Source organism: Lutra lutra, chromosome 14, assembly GCF_902655055.1.
Source record: "Lutra lutra chromosome 14, mLutLut1.2, whole genome shotgun sequence".
Taxonomy (NCBI): domain Eukaryota; kingdom Metazoa; phylum Chordata; class Mammalia; order Carnivora; family Mustelidae; genus Lutra; species Lutra lutra.
Window position 1 is genome coordinate 40758194 of NC_062291.1, and position 20837 is coordinate 40779030.

Sequence of the window (20837 nt, forward strand, 5' to 3'; positions counted from 1 at the left end):
GGAAGTCCCAGCCCCAGCAGGTAAGCCCAGAGGACGGGGGAGAATTCTGGTGGCCTGATGGCTGGGGCCAAAGCATGGTAGGCAGGAATATGTCATTGTGGGTCATTCTTAGTAAGGAAATTTGCCTCAAAGCAGAAATGGTGATTCAGGCTCAGTAAGAGAGGTAAATTTGGTTGTACGGGAGCAAGATTAGGTAAGAATTTTTAGAATAGGCAGAAACTGAACTTTAAATAATTAACCAGGCTGGTGAATCCCCAGGCCGCTGTGGTTGATCCGTGTGCCCTCATGAGAAAATATGTCTCTTTGGATCTCAGAACGGAGGGACTGTCAGTGACGTATGTGAGCTCCCACAGTAACGCACTTCCCTAAAAACAAAATCAAACAAAACGTCAAGCACTGGCCTGGAAGGCAGGATGCAAGGCAGCTGGTTTCCCAGCTCTGCCCCTTACTTGCTGCGTGAGTCTGGATCGTTAATTCACCGTCAGGGCGTTAGTCTTCCCCTCTGCGAAGGGAGGTGGTGGGTGAGAGGGGCCCAGACGATCTGAGGTTCCCAGCATGATGGCCACTCCCTTTGGCTCTCCGCAGCAAGGCCTGGGAAAGCAGCCTTGTTGGCAAGCCTGCCGTCTGCATTCCACCCCACTCCCGCGGAAGGCACCGCATCACTTCACACTCACAACCCAGGCCAGGGTAGGCATGCCTATCCCGGCAGCCACAGAGGCTGAAGGCAAAATGACGGGTGGTGGTTAAGATGTAGGGGAGTCAGAGCAACATGTTTTCTCCATTTCAGCTCTGCCTCTTTCTAGATGTGAGATCTCTGGGAAGCAACTTGTGATCTCTGGTCTGAGTGTCCTCTGCAAAATGGGAATGCTAATAATACCCCAGATAAGATATGTGTAATGCTTGGAACAGTGCTGGGCACATATTACCTAATCAATAATAATTAATATTATTATTATTGTTTTTATTACTCAAAGTCAAATCTTAATTTCCTACCTAATGTAGGAATTCTCTCTAGGGCCATACCAGACAAGGGGTTATTCTTACTCTTCTTGAATACTACCATTGATGGGGAACTCACTACTTATCCAAGTAAATTATTCCACTACTGAATAGTGCTTCTGGAATTTTAAGGAATTTTAAAGCTGGAAACTTATAAATCATCCAGTTTAATCATCTCAAGAGGAAACCCAGGTTCGAGAGGTGAAATGATTTGTTCAGTATAGTTATTTGGCAGCTGCCTTCTGGTCTTATCAAGTCCATTTTCCTTAGTGCATCTGAGAGCCTTGGTGCCGAATCCACCAGTGCCCCCCACCCTCCCCAAAGAACGATTCCTGGAGGCCCCAGGCTCTCTGTTTGCGTGGTCTCTTCGGATCCCAGGCAATATTAAAGGCTCACTGATCCCAGGATAAGAATTATTTTGGAACTTCTAAATGATGAAGGCCAAGTTGTCCTTGCTACATTCTGCAAGACAATCCCGTCCCCCTGCCTCAGTATCACAGGGATGATTCCGCTTCGCTCTAATCCTGGGCACACCCCTTTGGTTGCCCAGCCCCCTCTAGCCCCAGTGGCCTCTTAATCTCCACCTTGATCCTGCTTGAAGATGCCTGGTCTCTGGCTCACAGGCCACGAAGGCCAGTGTCCATTTACCTCCCTGCTCCCCCTGGTCTGGGTGTCCTGATTACGGCTGACATGTTTGGGGTTGTCTCCCCAGGGCCTTCTAGCCAGTCCTTGGTCAGACTCACGTTCAGATGGAAATGTCTTTCCTACTCGATGCCATTTCAAAGAGATATTTCAAATGGATCCCTTGCTTGAAGTACAGATGGAAAACTTTCCAGCTAAGGAATTAGATGGTGGAGTCCATTTTGAATATGTATTTCATGGAGCCGTGTACTTTACTGTGAACAGATTAACACCAAGGAATGATTTTATGCTACGTTTACATCTGTCATCCAGAAACAAAGGGCCATGAACGCGCATTACAAGCATAGGCTTTGGACATGGAGGGATCCAGGCTTGATTCCTGGTTCTGCTACTCCCTTGCTCTGTTAGAGAGCTACACAATTTCATTAGGCCCCAGTTTTCTAACTGGGAAAATGGGAGCAGCGCCTACTTCCCAAGGGTTAGTGAGGTTTAAAGGAAAGAATGCAAGCAGGGCTCTAAACATAATTCCTGGCTCACCGGAAGAGTTCAGTGAACATTTGCTCTTATTATTATCAAGATAGAAACCATTCTGTGAGATCCCTGCAGTTTCAAAGGACATCATGGGACCCCTTAAAGAATTCAGGCCTGCAGCCAGCAGTGTGTTTTGCAACAGGCGTGACAGGCCACCAGGACAACACTAGTGACACACGGAACACTGAATTCCATAATATATTTATTTTCAGTTTCCTAGGAAATGTTTTGTAATGCCCGGAGCATTAGCCCAGCAAGCCCGCCAAGAGTGCAGATATGAAAGCTTGGTCAATGCTATAAATGCCCCCATTCCTTCCACATATGCAACATATTATTGCTGCATCTTCCATCAATGGCAAGAAAACCCCGAGGTCTGCAGAGTGTTCGCAGTATTCATACATTGCTATGGGGACAGTATCAAAGGCAGGCACTCATCCCATGGGCAGGATGTGGGGGTTTAGGGCAGCTAACAGGGATGGAAATAATTCTCACTCTTTATGCACCATTCTTGGACAATATGTGTAAAATATTTGGGCAGTGAGCCATGCTGTTGAGAACAAGACTTTGGACCTTTCATCCAACACTGCTGGCAGGCAGCTTCGTGAAATACGGAGGATTCAGGGACATAGGTCTGCCCTCAAATTGGCTGGTTGACATTGGTGGTCACCTTGCCTCACAAGCACTCAGTTTCTCCTTAATGTAAGATGAGTGGGGTGTCCCGCTGAAAATTTTGGCAGCCCCTTCCAGCATTCTTATTATGAGTGGACTACAAGCATAATTTCAGCTCATATCCTGTGTTGTTTAATGCCATTCTAAATTGAGCAAAATTAAGGTAGATTTTTGGAGGCATCCAAGTTGAGCTCTGCTAGTTGGCCAGCCCGGACTTTCTTTTTCTGTTGTTACCTGTCTTGTTCACAGACAGATAGGTTCCAGCTGCTTCTCACACTGCATTGGAGACAGATTTTTTCCCCCTCCAAGGGAGCAATGTGGAATGTGAGCAATTCAGCTCTTGTTGGCAAATTGTTAGATAGTAAATGAAAATCAGATTAAGTTACCAAATTCACACTGTCCTTGAAGTCCTTCTCAAGAAGCCAGATTTTAGTGGTAATTGACATATTGCAACATGATTGGGTCTTTAAGTTCTAATATTTCACAATATGATTCATTAACATTAAAGATACTTGCTCACAAAACAACGGACATTTTGCAAGAATGGGATCATGACCTGAGCCGAAGGCAGAGGCTTTAACCCACTGAGCCACTCAGGTGCCCCAAGGAGCATTTTCTTTATCAGATCTTGTCTTTTTTTGGATGATTTCATTTCCCAGTAGTAAGAAAGTTAAAGTAAATTAATCCAACTTGGGGTTTCTGAGGTTATATCAGGGGAACAGTTTCATCTCATTGAGATTTTAGAGGACTCTAGAGGGTTAGAAAGTGGAAAGTTTTTCAAAATTTCGTTCTTAGCTCGATATACCACTTTCCCGGGGATGGGCCCCCCAAATCCTATGTCAGGTGTTTTGTGAAAGAGCCTTGGCCCGTTTTTGTCTGGAAAATCTACTCCAAGGTGGGTATCTATTGGCGGAACTGACACCTAAGACACCTAAATATGTATTTACTTTCATTTGCAAAATTACACACAGGAGGGCTATATCAAAATTAATGATGTGTTATGGGTAAGGGTAAATAAAAAGGTAAATAAAGGGTAGATAAAAGAATAAATAAGATTGAATTTTCCCTGTTGCCTTTTTTCTTAGAATATCCTTAAAAAAGTATATTTGCGGATATATAATAATAATGTCATAAATATATAACATATTATACTTTTGTATTTTTCAGTATATTTATGAGTAATCTGTATTTATGAGTCCTTTTCCTGTCCCTTTGATATGCATAGAAACCTTATATAAAAGCTAACTAAGCCTCTCTTTTTCTTCTTAGGGAGGGTCTCATGGTGCAATGTAGACATGACTAGTGCTGTGGGGTTGCTTGAGGCCTAGGGAATGCTTCTCTATATTATAGATATTACCCTCATTTATAGTAATGTCAAGATTTCAAATTCTAGTGGCAATTTTTATTAACTAATTTCTGTTTACTAGGAACATCTCGTGCAACAGCTTTGTACAAAGAAAAAGTGAAAAGTCCTTTCGTTAGAGAAAAGCTAGATCTGAGCAGTGGAAGGAACATCTCTGAAGCTGAATCCCAAGTCCTTGAAGGGGAATGATAGAGACTAGAGCTGAAGGCAGGGATGGTGATTAAAAAAATGCTACACATTGTAAGCCTGGGAGCTCAATATCCTGACCTTGTGGTTTCCAAGACCTTGGGCTTGATAGATCAGGAGCCACAGGTGCAGAACATGCGTTTTCCTCTTCCATTTCTGCCCCAAGGTAACCCCTAGACTCATTATAATGCACTTGCATTGCGGGTACAGCCCTGCTCCCCCAGGAGAAAGCCTCACCAGACCATTCCAGAACCAAGCTTGCAGGGTCAAAAACTTCCCCACCAAACTATGGGAGGAGTTTCCCAAAAGACTGGAAGCAGCCTCCTATAGAGACCACACCACTGTACTTCACAGCTCTTTGCAGCCCAGATAGACCCAGTAATATCCATTTTCAAAACAACTTCAAGGAACCCGCCTGCTCTCCCACCTTGAGAGCACACTTTCCTGTAATAAGCTGCTTTGTGCTTGCTACTATCCCACTGGTTGTCTTTATTGGAGCACGGAAACCCACGTAAATCTTTTCATGGGGCATCCAAGGACCGAAACCTCCCTGCATATAATGCAGACTCTCCCACCCCTGACCCTGTCATGAACATTTCCCTGAACAGTGTTAGGGTGCCAAACGCATTTTCCCTAATCCACCTTCAAACAAACAAAAATGAGGCAATGAATATACTCAATCCTATTAAGAAAGTTTAGAAGCCACCTTAAAATGTTTATAGAAATTACAAATACGGTGGGGGGGGGGCACTTGGATGGCTCAGTCTGTTACACATCTGCCTTCAGCTCAGGTCATGATCCCAGGGTCCTGGAATCGAGTATCACACTGGGCTCCTTGCTCAGCGGGGAGCCTGCTTCTTCCTCTGCCTGCTGCTCCCCCTGCTTGTGCTCTCTCACTCTGACAAAATTATTTTTAAGAAAGAAGAAGTTTCAAATAGAGTATTTTGGATAGGATCTTCAAGCATCCGCTGTGGAATCAGGATAGATTCTTCGTCATAGAGAACTGTGAAATAATTATAGTTTCTCACTGCCCAACATTCCCAATTTGATGTGGATACTCCGCCTTGTAGAGAGGTCTCCTACATTTACAAAATTTATTACTCGGCTGCCCTACTAGCAACTTTTTGCCTGTGCCAAAAAGGGAACGAGATAACTGACATTTATGCTGAACTAAGAGCTTTGATTAACAAGGCTCCAGAAAGGGCCCAGGCAGAGATAAAAAATGTGACCACACATTTCTATCAAAGGCAGGTTCTCCAACTTCTCTTTTGTGTTTTCAGACCCTCCGCATAAATATGTAGGGCTCTCAGATGACAAGATGTTTTGCTCAAGAACCTCTTAATGTATCTGGAATATGACCTCTTAAGCCCAAGCCTTGTTTTAAAACCTTGGCTTTTTAAAAAGCATGTTTAGGGGCGCCTGGGTGGCTCAGCGGGTTAAAGCCTCTGCCTTCGGCTCAGGTCATGATCCCAGGGTCCTGGGATCGAGCCCCACATCGGGCTCTCTGCTCAGCGAGGAGCCTGCTTCCCTTCCTCTCTCTGCCTGCCTCTCTGCCTGCCTGTGATCTCTGTCAAATAAATAAAATCTTTAAAAAAAAAAAAAAAAAGCATGTTTAGATGTGGCTCGCATGGGGTCCTGAACAAGCGGGATGTTTACAAGGAAACACTGCGCGCTGGCCTATTGCCGTTGAAGTGCTGAGGTCATTAGTCATGGGTTTTTCCATCGGTCTTTTCTTTTTTGTTCTTCCAAACTATACATGCTCCTGACATCTTCGGGGTAGGGGCAGGAGGTAAGAAAACAGTTTAATTTGTCTGCCTTCCTGAGTTGCTTCCACTGAGATGACTCTGGCCTTTTCTCATTTGAACTCAACAAGGATGTTTCTCCCACATCCCCATTACAGCTTCAGTATGAAGGCAATGTCTCCATTTCTGTTCACTTTTTGCTTCACAGACTTAACGTCTACGCTCCTGGGCCGCAGAGGATGGGAGACACACAAGCTCCAGCTGGAGTCTGGACTCGGCTTACTTCACCTTGATGGGATGCAGTTTACGGGCCTATAAAACGACCCTCACCATTTGCTCGTTAAGATTCTTTTTTGCCCTAAGTCATGATAATACCCCAAATGAGATGATAGGATTTTATACTTCTGGCATTTAAAAACTAAAAGTACTTCTCTCACTTGCTGCATGGATTTCATCAGGTGCTAAACAAATAAAAATGAAATCGAAAGGAGGACAAATGCTGCAATGAAAGGAGACACTCATGTCCACCCATGAGACAGTGTGCGCGGAGTGAAGTGGGCTCAGGGCAGCTCTATAAGCATAACGAGGGTCACATGCTCTACAATGAGGGCATGCTAACCTTATCAATGAAAAAAGTCTTGATATTTGAACTGTACAAACAGTTCCATAATAGAATCTACTTGGAAAAAAGCAGAATCAAGTGGCAGTATAACAAAATGGACATACAAAAAAAGCATCTGAATAGAGAAGACAATTCACAGCATTTATTCAAGTTAATTCATTTCACTCAATAATCTGCATAGTGTTGCTGTCACCATTCATATTACTGTCATTACTGTTTTTTTCAAGAGGACCATGCTTTTAAAAACTCTGTTGGATTTCCATGATGTTTAACTCGATGGTTAAAAATTTTCTTCATGGGGCACACCTGGGTGGCTCAGTGGGTTAAGCGTCTGCCTTTGGCTCAGGTCATGATCCCAGGGTCCTGGGATTGAGCCCCGTATTGGGCTCCCTGCTCAGTGGGGAGCCTGCTTCTCCCTCTCCCCCTGCTTGTGCTCTGTCAAATAACTAAAATCTTTAAAAAAAATTTTTTTTCTCTACCAAAAGGCTATCCCTTCATGACAAGAAAAACAGGAAAAACTGAAATTAAGTTGTAGAAAGTCATCTCCCCCAAAAGCAATTCATAGTCCAGAATGTTTCAGGGTTGTACTTTTACTTGGGGTCTCTTTTTGGCGGCAAAGGGCTCTCATAAATGTTTGCTTAAAATAGAAAATGTGCCCTACTGCATCATAGAAGGAAAATACGGTCTAGTCCCTGGAGAACTAGGGAATGCCTAGGTGGTCCTCCAAGAAACAAACCCTAGTGGCTCCTAGGTGACAGAGTCATTCTGCCAAGATCAGGGAACAGAGTCAGTGACCCTCCTGCCCTGACCAGTCAGTAGTTAAAAAGGTCTACTCAGGTGAATGGGAGAGGTAGTCACTAGCTTCCAGTTCGAATTTCCAGCTCAGGAGTAAGCTGGAGCTGGAGGGAGATGCTACAGAGTATGGAGAAAATGACTAAGAATAGGCAAGTGTGAAAAAGACACAAGTTTCCTACCAGGGACCTTGAGAAAGGGGGCACCAACAGTCAAGGGCAGTCCTGTGCTTTTCTTTGAGAAGAGAATACACTGAGTAGGTTCTATAGTTTTCACAGAACAACTGGAATGATAGTGAACAAATGGAAAGTTAATACAGTTTTTGGTCTGTGGTTCAGAAAACACTGACAGAACACCTGTGTGTAAGGCAATGGGACAGGTGCTGGAAAAAAAAAAATAAAGTTAACATGTGATCCTGACTGGAAGGAGCCATCTAGCAGTGGCTATCAGACCCCTGCACACCACAGAGTACTGTGTCCTCAGGGCCACACAGAGGGAAGGACGGCTTCTGGCTAGCTCGATCAGGGAAGGCATCTCCAATCCTCTCCTCTAGGTACCCAGCATGTCCTCTGTGCCTCCAGGTTACTGCTGGGCCTGGCCCATTCCATGCACTTGCTTATCTTCCTTATCTTTCTTGGTGTGTGAGAAATGGAAGTTTGAGAGGATAAGATCCTGCTTCCCAGGTGCCTAGTGCGTGTGGAATTGATGTGCTGTGGAAATGTCACTCTGTTTTGGTTCAGAAAGGTGGAAAAAAATTGGGAGAAAGGAGAGCTAAGATGGGGCAGTAAGGGTATGGTGTCTTGGTCAGAAGTGGGAGCAAAGTTATACCAAGAAGCTGTTTTAGTACAAGCTTAAACCAGATGACACAAGGAGCACGAACATGGCTAGGAACCTCAAGAAGGTAGCTGGAAGCCCTTGGCCAAACAGGTGAGTCTACAGAACTGCGAAGTTTAAATCCTTTCCTATCATTTCGTCAAGCTAAACCAGAGCATATGAAAGAATAATGAATAACTAGAGGGTCTTAAATTTCTGGAAAAGTAGAAAGATGAGTAACTCAGCATCCCCCTCCTCACCCCAAAACACTGAGGCTGAACGTCAAAAGTGTAAAGAAAGCTTCTGAGTATCTTCTTTAAGTCTGTTTCTGGCGTTTTGGTCTGTAAGCTATCAAGATGGAGAGAGATGCTATCCCAAAGAGGAAAGTTTGTAGGAACCAGAGTAGTTGAGCCCGACCATCTGTGATGCCTTTAGACCTAAAAAAAAAACAAAACAAAAAAAAGAACTTAGCCACCAGAATTTTAATGCTGCGGTTTCATAAGAGTTACTGTCTTCCATTAAAAAAAAAAAAAAAAAAAAAAAAGTATTCCTTCTATGTACTTTCATTAGGTTTATTTTGCCATTCTCCTCCAGCTTCTAAACTCGCACAGTTTATTTTCATTTTTCTTGTGCACTTAGGATGGTACACTCTTCCCTCGGATGCAGTGTGGCTACTGCCTAGGGCACGATATTATTAAACCATTTCTCATGAGATTCTGAAGAGCAGATAAGGTTAAAAAGCTCCAGAACCAGGATGGCTTTAGAGGAAGTGTTTTGAAGGTAAAGCCAGTGTAAATTCTAGCTTGTCAACAACTGGCTGCGACGCTGGGAGAGTCACTCATTCTCTCTCAGCATCTGTTTCCTCCTCTGAAACACACGAGTATCAGGGCTCAGTCAGTTAAGTGTCTGCCTTCAGCTCAGATCATGATCCCAGAGTCCTGGGACTGAGTTCCTCATCAGGCTCCCCATTCAGTTGGGAGTCTGCTTCTCCCCCTCCCCGCCCCTTGTGCTCTCTCTTTCAAATAAATAAATAAAAATCTTAAAAAAAAAAAAAAAAGAAAAATAGGAATGTCAGTATTTATCTCAGCAAGTTTTGAGATGATTTATGAAATAACATACACAAAGTACTTGGTAAAAGGCTGGCATGTAGTAATAATAATAATAATAAACATCTTGGTGCAGTCATTCAAGCTAAACCACTTAAAACAAAGCTCAAAAGAAAATGACCCAACTACAGTGAATGGCTTGCTAGCCTCATCTGTATATAAAGTCTCATGTGGATGACTTCTAAAACAAAATTTAAAAACAATGCATGCAGAAATGATACAATTTTCTGTACTGACAGATTAAAGAAGAAAAATCATAGGATCATCCTGATAAATGCAGAAGCATTTGAAAAATGCTTCCATTCTGAATAGAAGTTCTCAGCAAACTCAGAAACAGGACGGAACCTCCTTATTCTGACAGAGGTGGTCTGCATGAGCCTAGAAAAAACACGAGGCAAAATGTTGAAAGCTTTTCCTTTAATCAGCAACAACTGAAGGGCCATGAGTATGAGAAACTCATGTTCTTGCAGTATTATAATAATAAAAATGAGAGACCTAAAAGTCTATTGCGGGGGGGCATTTGTGAAATGCACTAAGGCACATCCACATCATAGAATACTGTGCACCAAGAAAATGAATGAGGTAAACTCACTGGTCCAGACAAGGAAAAAGAGGGCTTCCTGCTCAGCAGGGAGCCTGCTTCCCCCTCTCCCTCTGCTGCTCCCCATGCTTGTGCTCTCTCGCTTTCTGAGGAAGTAAGGAAGGAAGAAAGGGCGGGAGGGAGGGAGGGAGGAAGGAAGGGCGGAAGGGAGGGAGGAAGGAAGGAAGGAGGGAGGGAGGGAGGGAGGGAGGGAAAAACTCCCCCCAATCAGAGATCCTGAGAGGAAAGAGCCCGTGGCAGGCTGGAGGAAACATCTGAAGGAACCATCAAGGGAACTAAAGAAGGGGGATCTCTAATGATGGCTGGCTTCTCAAAACTCCACCAGGACCCCTGGAGAAAAAAAAGCCACCACCGGGTATGCAACATCCATAGCTCCCAGATGCCTGACCCTGTTTCCTCTAACTGCTCCCACCCCAAGGGGCCACAAGTGCTGTTGCTAGCAAATAGGAAAAAGAAGGGGCCTGAGAGAGAAGCCACCAACTATACTCTCTTCCCCACAGCAGGCTCCTGAGCCCCAGCTGGATGAGAAAAGACACTGTGACTTACATACCAGTTTATGCTTTTAATAAATAGACTGGACTAGACTGGAGGGTATCCAACAGTGACTGGCAATATCAGTAAGCAGGCTAGGGTGGGAGGCAGACAACAGGGTGAGAGGACCTGGAGAGGCCTGAGAGGGAGCAGAGCTGCTTTCTGCTCCTCTCCTAGGGAGATAAATGGGAAGATAGAGTAACATCATCTCTTAAAAGCACTTAGCAAGTGTCTGGCATAGTGTGCACTCAAAAAATATTACTTTTATTATTAAAACATGGTTGTTCTGAAGTATCTTTTTTTAAAAAATTTATTTGAGAGAGAGAGAGGGCATGAGAGGGGAGAAGGTCAGAGGGTGAAGCAGACTCCCCCTGGAGCTGGGAGCCCAATGCAGGACTTGATCCCAGGACTCTGGGATCATGACCGGAGCCAAAGGCAGTCACTCAACCAACTGAGCCACCCAGGCCAGGTGCCCTGTTCTGAAGTATCTTATCTCTTCCTTTTAGAAGCAATACAACTGTAATAGAGGTCACAGTTCATCTTGACCAGAAGTTAACTGCAAAGTAATCGGCATTACTATAACCACCTCTTCACATCACTAGACTGTCTGCACAGGCTTACATGAAGTACTAATGTCAAGAGAATCTTTCCTAGGACCCTCACACAGTATTAACTTATATTGGCACCTGCAAACAGGGTTGAGCTGGGAGGCTTTTCTAACTTGCAGTGCATCCCAGAGTTAATTGTGAAGCTGGGAAAAAATGACAGATTCCCGTTTCAGAGGCAAGGCCTCCCCAATCAGGATCTCTGGGTCTGGACACCAGACATGTATATTTCAAAAACGGACTCACCTACTCAGGTGAGTCAGTTGTGAAACTAGGATTGAGAATCACTGGCCTATGTCAATACACTGGCTCTTTTTCAAACTAGAAGGCAACCTCCAAATCTTCTGTTATAGGTGGAGAATATACAGAGAATTTTGTTTTTAATGAGAAAAAATAATCTAAATTAAGTAGTTAATTAACTAACACAAACAAAATGAATCCATTCATTAAACAGTTACTAAGTACTCCTTCCCGACTAGGCTCAGTATTAGGTGTGGAGATTCAACTCTACCCTGAGAACGCTCTCGGCCTACAAACGCATGAATTATTTAAATGTGGCTACTCTCAACTTATATTAGATACCAAGAGAAAAACGATAAAGCGCTATTAAAAACACCTACTTGCACAAAACCATGGCGTACAGGGACTCTCCCACATGAATCAGCCAGGCAAGCCAATACCTGAAACAAAGTCAGCCTGGTTTAAGGTGATGGTTATCTGCTGATGAAATCTAACACAGAAACCTCAAAAAGGTGCCTTAATGTGAACCAGCAACACTCTCACATAGCTTAAAGCAAGTGTAGGCCTTCTAGATCTACAGCAGGACTGAGCTGCAGGGTGCACATCCCATTTCCAGAGCCCTCTTACCCATTGCGCAGGAAGGTTTGATGATGGTCCACCAAGTACTGAGTGAAGAGGCCCACGGGCCCGAGGCTCTGATAAGGGATACTCTGGGGCCAGAAAACAACCCACTGCAAGAGAACCAGGAACACAAAATACCTATTAAGTCACTTAAATTGGCAAACGTTTATTTTTGAGAGACTGTGAAATAATCCTGATTCTACAAGAAAAAACTAGAGATGAACTAAGTCATCTGTGCTTCCATCTCCACTAAAGCTATTCCGGGGGAGATTTATGGGGAGGAAGCTATATGGTTATCAGACTCCGTGCCCAGGCTGGATGACTTCTATACTTGGTGAATTCCACCCAAAATATTATTTTATACAGATTGTAAGCTTTAGGTTTCTGTGCCCTGGATAGTTTCTTCATTGCAGAAGCTATGGCTTGAGCCAAACACCAATTTAATTTCGAATCCTTTTTGAAGGATTCACTTCTACATCTAAAACTGGGAATGAGGGCGCACCTGGGTGGCTCAGTGGGTTAGGCCTCTGCCTTCAGCTCAGGTCATGATCTCAGGGTCCGGGGATCAAGGCCCAAGGCGGGCTCTCTGTTCAGCAGGGAGCCTGCTTCCCCCTGTCTCTCTGCCTGCCTGTCTGCCTACTTGTGACCACTCTGCCAAATAAATAAATAAATAGTCTTTTAAAAAAATAAAAAATAAAATTGTGAATGATCCACTTCACAGAGTTGGAAAATAACGTCAAGCTTGTGAAGTGCTAATAGCAAATACTTCATCACATTAGGTTTTTGTCATCTGAGCAACTTTCCCTTAGTCTCTATATTGTAATCTCTGCCAGCTGAGGTTTTTCTGAGAATTAAGTGCCAACAGGTCCAGAATGTATTGTCCCATTCAGATCTCAGCCAAGAGCTGTACTCCTCCTCCCATTATGTCTTACGCATCTCAACTTTAAAGAAAGCATAAAATACCACTGCACCCTCCAAAACCAAAAGGAATGGAATGGGCAGCACGTGCCAGCTCATAATATCCTAAATTGAATGCTACCCAGTTCCATAATGTCCGAATAATGCCAGCTCCATGGTATCCCAATTTGCAGTCCCCAAAGCTTTCCTCCATCTATTTTCTAGTCAGGAACACAGAATCCTAGAACAGAAACGCACCTTTGAAAACACTTGAGTTCAACACCCTTTTACGTGTGAGGAAATCAGAGGCAAGGAGAGCAGATTTGACAGCAAACACCACCGTGGACACGACAACACATTTCTAAGCCCCAGTGTCCAGGATCTCTCCTGGTCAAGATCTAAACAGATGAGCCTCCCTTCACTTAGCTCACTTCCCCAACTTAGTTCCCAACCTACTTTTCCAGGTGTCTTCCCTATCATCCTTCAAACGAACTCTGTCAGCCGGACAAAAGTCGCTTCTCGTCTCAGCAGAGATCTGTCTTAATTCCACATCTACGCCAGGACCCTGACAAACGCCCTATCCCTCCGTTAGGTCTAACCGCGGTTTCCAAACAATCCCAACTGCCTCGAGCACTCTGCTTCGGAAGCCCTATCCTGCCCGACCCGGCCCACGGCAGCCTGTCAGCGTGACTTCCCCCTCGCTGAACTCCGCTCTCTCTCGGTTGAGTCGTAGTGACCGGGGAGGGACGAGGACGCCAAGGAAAGGACGATAGAGCAGAAACCATCCCGCGAGCCCACCGACCTCCCGCTCACGCTAGTAACCTAGGCAACCGCCGGGGGGCGCCGACGCAAGCGCAAGACCTCGCCAGTGGGGCGCCTCTCGCCCTACGAGGGCCCGGCGGGCCAAAAGAGATGCACCGCCCCAGCCGCACGCCTCACCGCGAAATAGCCCAGTGCCAGGACAGTGACCAGCGAAGGCAAACGTCTCGCCGGACGGAAGTAGGCGGCAGCAGGCCTGCCGACCTCGGACCTCGTCACCACCATCTTGAAAGACCTACTGAGTCTTGGGATGGGGAGCAGCAGTGCCCGCCCCCACTCCCTTACCGAGAAAGCCTGAACAACTGGTTTCGCGGGACGGCGGCAAGAGGCGGAAGGCGCGGACCAGTGCGCGGGCGTCTTCTTCCCGGGCCTGGTCCCCTTTCCCCCTGGACTCCGGGCGCGCAGAGCCGGATTGCGCCTGCGCGACCCCTCGGCCGGCTGACGCGGGTCCCACGCTGGGGACACCGCCCGCTGCTCTTGGCCTGCGCTCCGCCGGAGCTGCCCTTACCGTGTAATACCCGAAGGAGAGCGTGATGACGGTGAACCAGAACAGACTGCCTCTCTGGAAGTACGCCTTACCGTCCGCCGCCGTCCCCATTGTTGCGGCACATCCCCGAGAACGCGAGACTGGGCGCTCCGCGGCGCGGGGTGGGGCAGGCGGGGCGGGGCTCGGGCGGGCGCTCCTCCCCGCTCCTCGCTCCCTGCTCCCACCTCCTTCCCGGGACCCTAAGACCCCTGCGGGTACGGGAACGCCGGCAGCGGGCTCGCTGGGCTCTGGCCGGCCGGGCTGGGAGATCCCCCCCTCTAAGAGTGGCACTTTCCTGCATTTAGGAGAAAGGTGTTGGAATAGATGATGCTTCCGCCTCCAATAACCGCGAGTCCGAGAGAAGTGATGCTCTGCCTCTCCGTTAATGAAGATGTGTGGAACCGCACTGCGCAGGACTTAGGAGCAGGGGCTGTGGGACAGACGACCTGGGTCTAAGTCCTAGCTCTGCTACGCATTTTGGGCCTAAGCGTACACCAGTCATTGTTAATAAAAATTAAACTAATTTGAAAGATCGAATTGGCTTTAGAGAAGGATTCATGAATGGGGCAGCAACCATTTAGCAAGTAGAAAGGAGCTCTGCTGAGCTGCGGAAAGGGAAAGTGTTTTGTTTTTTAATAAAGGCAGAGAGAGGGTATAAGAAAAGGAATTTATTAGCAAAGATTGCGTTGTTTTAGGGAGTATCGCCCAGCGAAAAGGTAAGAGGGATTACCTTCTGGTGTTGTCCAAGAAATTCCCTTGATTGGTTAAAGGTTACATAAGGGGAGTGGAGGGCAGTGGAGAATGAAACTGCAGTTCGCTTAAGTATTAAGTCTTGATATGGGGCCTTAGTTTCTCCCTCTGTAAGATGGGGATATATCCTATCCGTTCCTACCTCAGCGCTTTTGGTGGATTAAACAAGTCAATACTTATAATAACAACACTCACAAAAGTGTCTGGCCTATAGTATTTTCTGAGTTTTGGTTATAATTACTGAACCTTTCTGTCAGGCCCTGTGCTAAATACTATAGCATCTATGTGAGCCGGGAGGCATAGCAAACCCAAGTGTGCTCTGATTAGGCTTCATGAAAAAAATGCTGTTTCTCTTGGACCTTAAAAGCAGATAGAAACAATAGCTGATTAAAAAAAGCAAAAACACAAACAACAAAAAAATAGGTAGTATTTACTGAGTGCTTACTATGCTGGAAAAATTATTCTAAGTACTGTATTTAGAAGATTAGCTCGTTAAGGGCGCCTGGGTGGCTCAGTGAGTTAAGCCTCTGCCTTTGGCTTGGGTCATGATCTCACGGTCCTGGATCGAGCCCTGCATTGGGCTCTGCTCAGCGGGGAGCCTGCTTCCCCCACCCCACCACCCGCCTGCCTCTCTGCCTACTTGTGATTTCTGTCTGTCAAATAAATAAATAAAATCCTAAAAAAAAAAAAAAAAAAGGATTAGCTTGTTTAATTATGAAAACAAGTCTAGGTAGTAGATTATTGCCCTTTATGTGAAAGAAAAGGAAACAGCACAGAGAAATGTCAGAAATCATGTAAGTGGAATACTGGAAATCAAGTGACAGTGGAGTGTTCTGGCACTCTTCAGGACCATGCTGTGGAATAGATCAGTTGTGGAGTATTTCCATAACCTTTTAAAAAAGATTTTATTTATTTATTAGAGAGAGAGAGACAGCGAGAGAGGGAACACAAGCAGGGGGAGTGGGAGAGGGAGAAACAGGCCTCCCACTGAGCAGGGAGCCCAACCTAGGGCTCAATCCCAGACCCTAGATCATGAACTGAGTCGAAGATGGATGCTTAACGACTGAGACACTGACAGGGGAATGTTCTCTTTCCTCATTTTTTTTTTGCAAGAGTGTGTTGGGTATTATGTTTTATGGAATGAATTCCAGAATAGGTGAGACAGTCCATTTCACAGATAAAGTGCAATGCCTGTCAGTATTTGGGTTACCTACCAGTCCTAAACAGTTTTTCTCAGTCCTAATTTCTTCCCATCATACCACCTTCATGGTTCTCTGCTTTCTCAGCTTTTCTTTTACTTCTTGTCCCCTTGATACAGACTTTTCTATATGATCTTCTCCCTGTGTTTATAGAGCCTTTGCGATTCAATTTTGGCCTCCATCTGGATGACTAAAACAATGTCTCCAGGCTTAGCCTCCCTCCCTCCACTTGCCTGCTGGTCATCTCTACAAGGTGTCACACACACTCCAAAGACAACTCCACTATTATCCTCAGAGTCAGTCCTCACCAAGGCTCCCCTGATCATGTTAATATTGAGTTCCTTCTTCCAGGAACCCTGACAGGTCCCCCAACCCCCGCCTTTGGTTGCCCTCATATCTACTCAGCAGCCAAGGGTTCTATTGATTAACATCACTTCTTATCCTTTGGATTAAACCATGGCTTAATTTCTGCTCTCCTTGGGCCATTCCCTCCTATGCTCTACTGATGTGGGAAACAAAGGCAGAAGAGAAATTATAAAATTTCCTCACTACTTAGAACCCATGGACGAGTGCTTGAAACAGGCAGAGTGACATTCCTCTAGGGACTCAGCTGCCTCCATGTTGATCCTTCACTAAGAGCAAAAGGTAATCTTAGGCCGACCTCCAGGATTCTGTGAGTCTACTTGAACATACAAAAATTCCTTTGGGAACTTTTTTATCTCAGCCTCCCAAGATACAGGTTAACAATCATCCTGTAAGCTTAGGGCCCACTGATGTACATCTGAAGGGTCTCCTGACAGAGTTTTACTAAATAGTAATAAACAACCTTTTCCTAACTAACTAGCCCCTTCAGGGTCCTTGGAGGCTTGTGCTGTCCCTGACCACCTCCCAGCTTGAAAGTATATAATGAGCCACCCTCTTGACCCCACTGCAGCTCTTTCTGCCCAAGGGTCCTGTCCCCATGCTTTAATAAAACTGCATTTTGCACCAAACATGTCTTAAGAATTCTTTCTTGGCCATCAGCTCCAGACCCCAACCATTTTCTACACCACTACTGATGAAGTTCTAAAACCTAGGAGAGGTTCGGTGGGCTGAAGTCCGGAGCCAATGACCAAGAAAGAATTCTTGAGACATCTTTGGTGCAGAATGGTGGTTTATTAGAGCACGGGGACAGGACCCGTGGGCAGGTAGAGCTGCTGCCCTGTTATCCTGAGGCGTGGCTGATTAATATACACAGGAGTTGGGTAGGTGAGAACAAAGGGGGTGATGTTAGTCTCTAAGGAATTTTGGAAGCAAGGTCTCCAGGACCTTGAGGGGCTAGCTATTGTTGGGAGAAAGGTTATTTATTACTAGTAGTAAAAATCTTCTTGTCAGACCCTTTAGATGTGTATCAGTGGGCCATATGCTTGGGAATGATTCTCGACACTATCTTGGAGATCTAGAGATAAAGTTTCACATTTCTCCTATTAAATGTCCTTGTTAGTGAGATTTAGGTTTAGAAGAAATTTAACTTTATTTAGGGCTTGAGGAACTGAGTTATTTGCTTCTGGACATTGTGCTATTGATAAGGTAACTTCTTTGTTTGTAGATCTCTAGGACATTTGTAAACCAAGGGAGACTCCTGTCTTGTAGGATTGTGATTTCTGCAAGTTAACTATTTGTTTCTCGATTATGGCAGTCAGGGGTGCCGGAGGAATGTCACACACATTACCGAGGGGAGCGAGTGGAGAGGGGGTGCAAGGTGCCAGCTTTTGCTTTGTCCTCAGCCAGCCTCCTGCTCCCTCATCACTACCACTTCTACCCACAGGCAATCTCTATCAAATCTGACCTACAGTTCTCTACAAAGTACAGTTCTCACCATCATGTGCACAAAAGGAATCCAGATGAAGTTACCAGGAGACCAGCAGTCAGATGTGAGTTGTTTATGTCAATCCATAAAGAACCCACAGTCAACTGGAGATGTCAGCTGGAGATTCAAAAGGTTTTTGTCCTTGGGTGCCTGGGTGGCTCAATGGGTTAAAGCTTCTGCCTTCAGCTCAGGTCATGATCCCAGGGTCTTGGGATCGAACCCCACATCTGGCTCTCCGCTCAGTAAGCCTGCTCCCCTCCCACCTGCCTCTCTGCCTGCTTATGATCTCTGCCTGTCAAATAAATAAATAAAATCTTTAAAAAAAAAAAAACTATGAAAAAGACAAATATTTCTTTTTTTTTTAAAGATTTTATTTATTTATTTGACAGAGAGAGATCACAAGTAGGCAGAGAGGCAGGCAGAGAGAGAGGAAGGGAAGCAGGCTCCCTGCTGAGCAGAGAGCCCGACGTGGGACTCGATCCCAGGACCCTGAGATCATGACCTGACCCGAAGGCAGCGGCTTAACCCACTGAGCCACCCAGGTGCCCCAAGACAAATATTTCTTTAAAAAAAAAAGGACTTTGTCTTTTCTAATTCACCCTCTTCACAAGAGACACAAGTAGCTAAAGTTTTCATCCTCCATTTGTCCTATGTTGCCATCCCCACTGGGTTGGCAAAGAAATCTCTCACCCTTTACAGTGTCTCTCTCTCCTTTGGATGGGTTAGGACCTACACATTGAAGACAAGTAAGAAAATATGGGGAAGGAAACTTCTTAGCAAAATATTAAAATTAAAAACTATAAAGGGAAAGATAGAAATTTTAACTGCATCTAAATTAAAAACTTCATTCTTATGAATGGCATCATAAAGTTGAAAGACTTGGAAGAAGGAATGCTTCAATGTATATCATCAATAAATGAGTCAAGAGCATGATTTAGATATCCTTAAAAGAGAAAACTCGACTGGCCAAGAAACATGAAAAGATGTTCAACCTTTGTGGCAATTGGGAGTGCAAAATAAAGCCCAAATAAGATACTATTTTTTCCCCATAAGATTGGCCTACCACGTATTAAGACACACTATTAAGAACTATAATAATCTAAAACATCTGATATTTAAAACCCAAATCAAATAAATCAATGAAAATGATACTTCAGAGATAGATCTGACATATATCAAATCATTTACTTTATGTTAAAGGTAACTGTTAAAATTAAGGAAGAAAAAAATGAACTAGTCCTTAAATTATGATGACTGGGGAATTATGATCTATTTGGGGATTTTTTTTTTTTAACTCTACTCTCCTCCCTACACAAATAAACAACGACTGCAGGATCATGAAGTACAGACATAATAGTACCCCCGGGGGAGTGCTGATGAGATGGGTGAGCAGGGGCTGATAAAGCCTGCCCCCCCTCACCTCCTAGGATCACAATCGGGAGGGGAATCCAAACAAATATCCAGGATCAGATAGAGCATTGTGTGTCCTGAGAATTAGAAGCAATTTTGTTGCAAGAAGGAACAATGTGAAGGGGAGGCTGGAAAGGCGGGTAGGGTCCTGTGAATGTCATTGGGTGTCAAACTGAGGAGTTTGATCCCTTTGGCAAGATGAGTCAGTGAAGATTTTTAAAATTTTTTTTAAATCTGTGGAGTGAAAATGGTATACGTTGGATGGAAGTAAAATTGGAAGCAGGGGAAGCAGGGAAGTTGAAAGATAGATGAAGTAGTAGTATGGGGATGGAGAAAATGTTCCATCATTCATTCAAATAGTAAATATTTCTGAGGACCCTTCTGGTGTCAAGCACAGTGCTAGGCCCTGGATACAACGGTGAACAAGACAAATGCAGTCCAAGTGGGGACGGTGTAGTTCTCGGACAACAGGCAAATCAATAAAGACTTACTCCGGGCAGCATAACTTAATCTTTTAACACCAACTGACCATTTGCCTTAAACTTTGATATCCTGCATTCAGGGGTGGCAAAAAGAGAAGTCCTCAGGCCATGAAATTAACAAATGAATGAAGTGGGCAGAGTTAACAGGTAGGGTGTGGTGAAGGCAAAGGGATAGGAGGCTGTGTTTGACCTGCGCACAGCTCTTCAGAGGATGCTGTTAATTGCTGTTGATTAGATTTTGTGCAGGATCTTGGCCTATGGGACCCCGAATCTTCTATTTTTTTTTCCAAATAATTATTTTTGATTTTTACTCTTTTGGTGTTTTAAATTTTTTTTATTATTTATTATCTCTTTATTTATTTTTTTAAATTCCATTTTAGGTTTATAGAAGAGCCCAGCAGATAGTTCTTAGAGTTTCTCATATTCACCCCCCATCCCCCACCCTCCTACATAGTTCCCTTATTATTAATATCTTACAATTGTATGGTCCATTCATTAGAATTAATGAATTAATATTGATGCATTTTTTTAAAATTTAAATTCAATTAATTAACACGTATTGTTGGTTTCAGAAGTAGAGGTCAGTGATTCATCGGTCTTACATAATACCCCATGCTCATTACAGGGACTCTGATTTTTTTTTTATATGTGCTTGGGAAGTGGTTAGTTTAAAGGTGGCATAAGGTAAAAATTCAATAAATGTTTCCTGGTTAGTCTTCTTATTGTTGTTACACGTCAGTCAGCTAAGTGCGGTGTTATGAGAGGAAGAGGAGAGCAAATGGCTAAAATTCAGTTTGAGAAAATTCAGTTCATTGATTGGGCAATTTACATAAAGTCAACAA

General features: G+C 44.5%; 1 protein-coding gene across 5 annotated transcripts; it reads right to left on the reverse strand.

The window, feature by feature from the left end:
- Positions 1-239: 239 nt before the first annotated feature.
- TMEM254 (transmembrane protein 254) lies at positions 240-14444 on the reverse strand. 5 transcript variants are annotated; one of them, XR_007122678.1, is made up of 5 exons: positions 13900-14032; positions 12070-12173; positions 11823-11882; positions 1743-1895; positions 240-365 (listed from the first exon to the last, which is right to left on the reverse strand). XR_007122678.1 is itself a non-coding variant. In XM_047702388.1 (4 exons), exons 1-4 carry the CDS (start codon positions 14375-14377, stop codon positions 8676-8678), a joined length of 375 nt encoding a protein of 124 aa, XP_047558344.1. In that variant the 5' UTR covers positions 14378-14444; the 3' UTR covers positions 6871-8675. The 5 variants fall into 5 exon arrangements, 4 of the variants coding, with proteins under 4 accessions (XP_047558344.1, XP_047558343.1, XP_047558347.1 ...); XM_047702388.1 differs by lacking the exons at positions 240-365; positions 1743-1895; positions 13900-14032 and adding exons at positions 6871-8796; positions 14288-14444; XM_047702387.1 differs by lacking the exons at positions 240-365; positions 1743-1895 and adding an exon at positions 6871-8796.
- Between the last annotated feature and the right edge of the window lie 6393 nt (positions 14445-20837).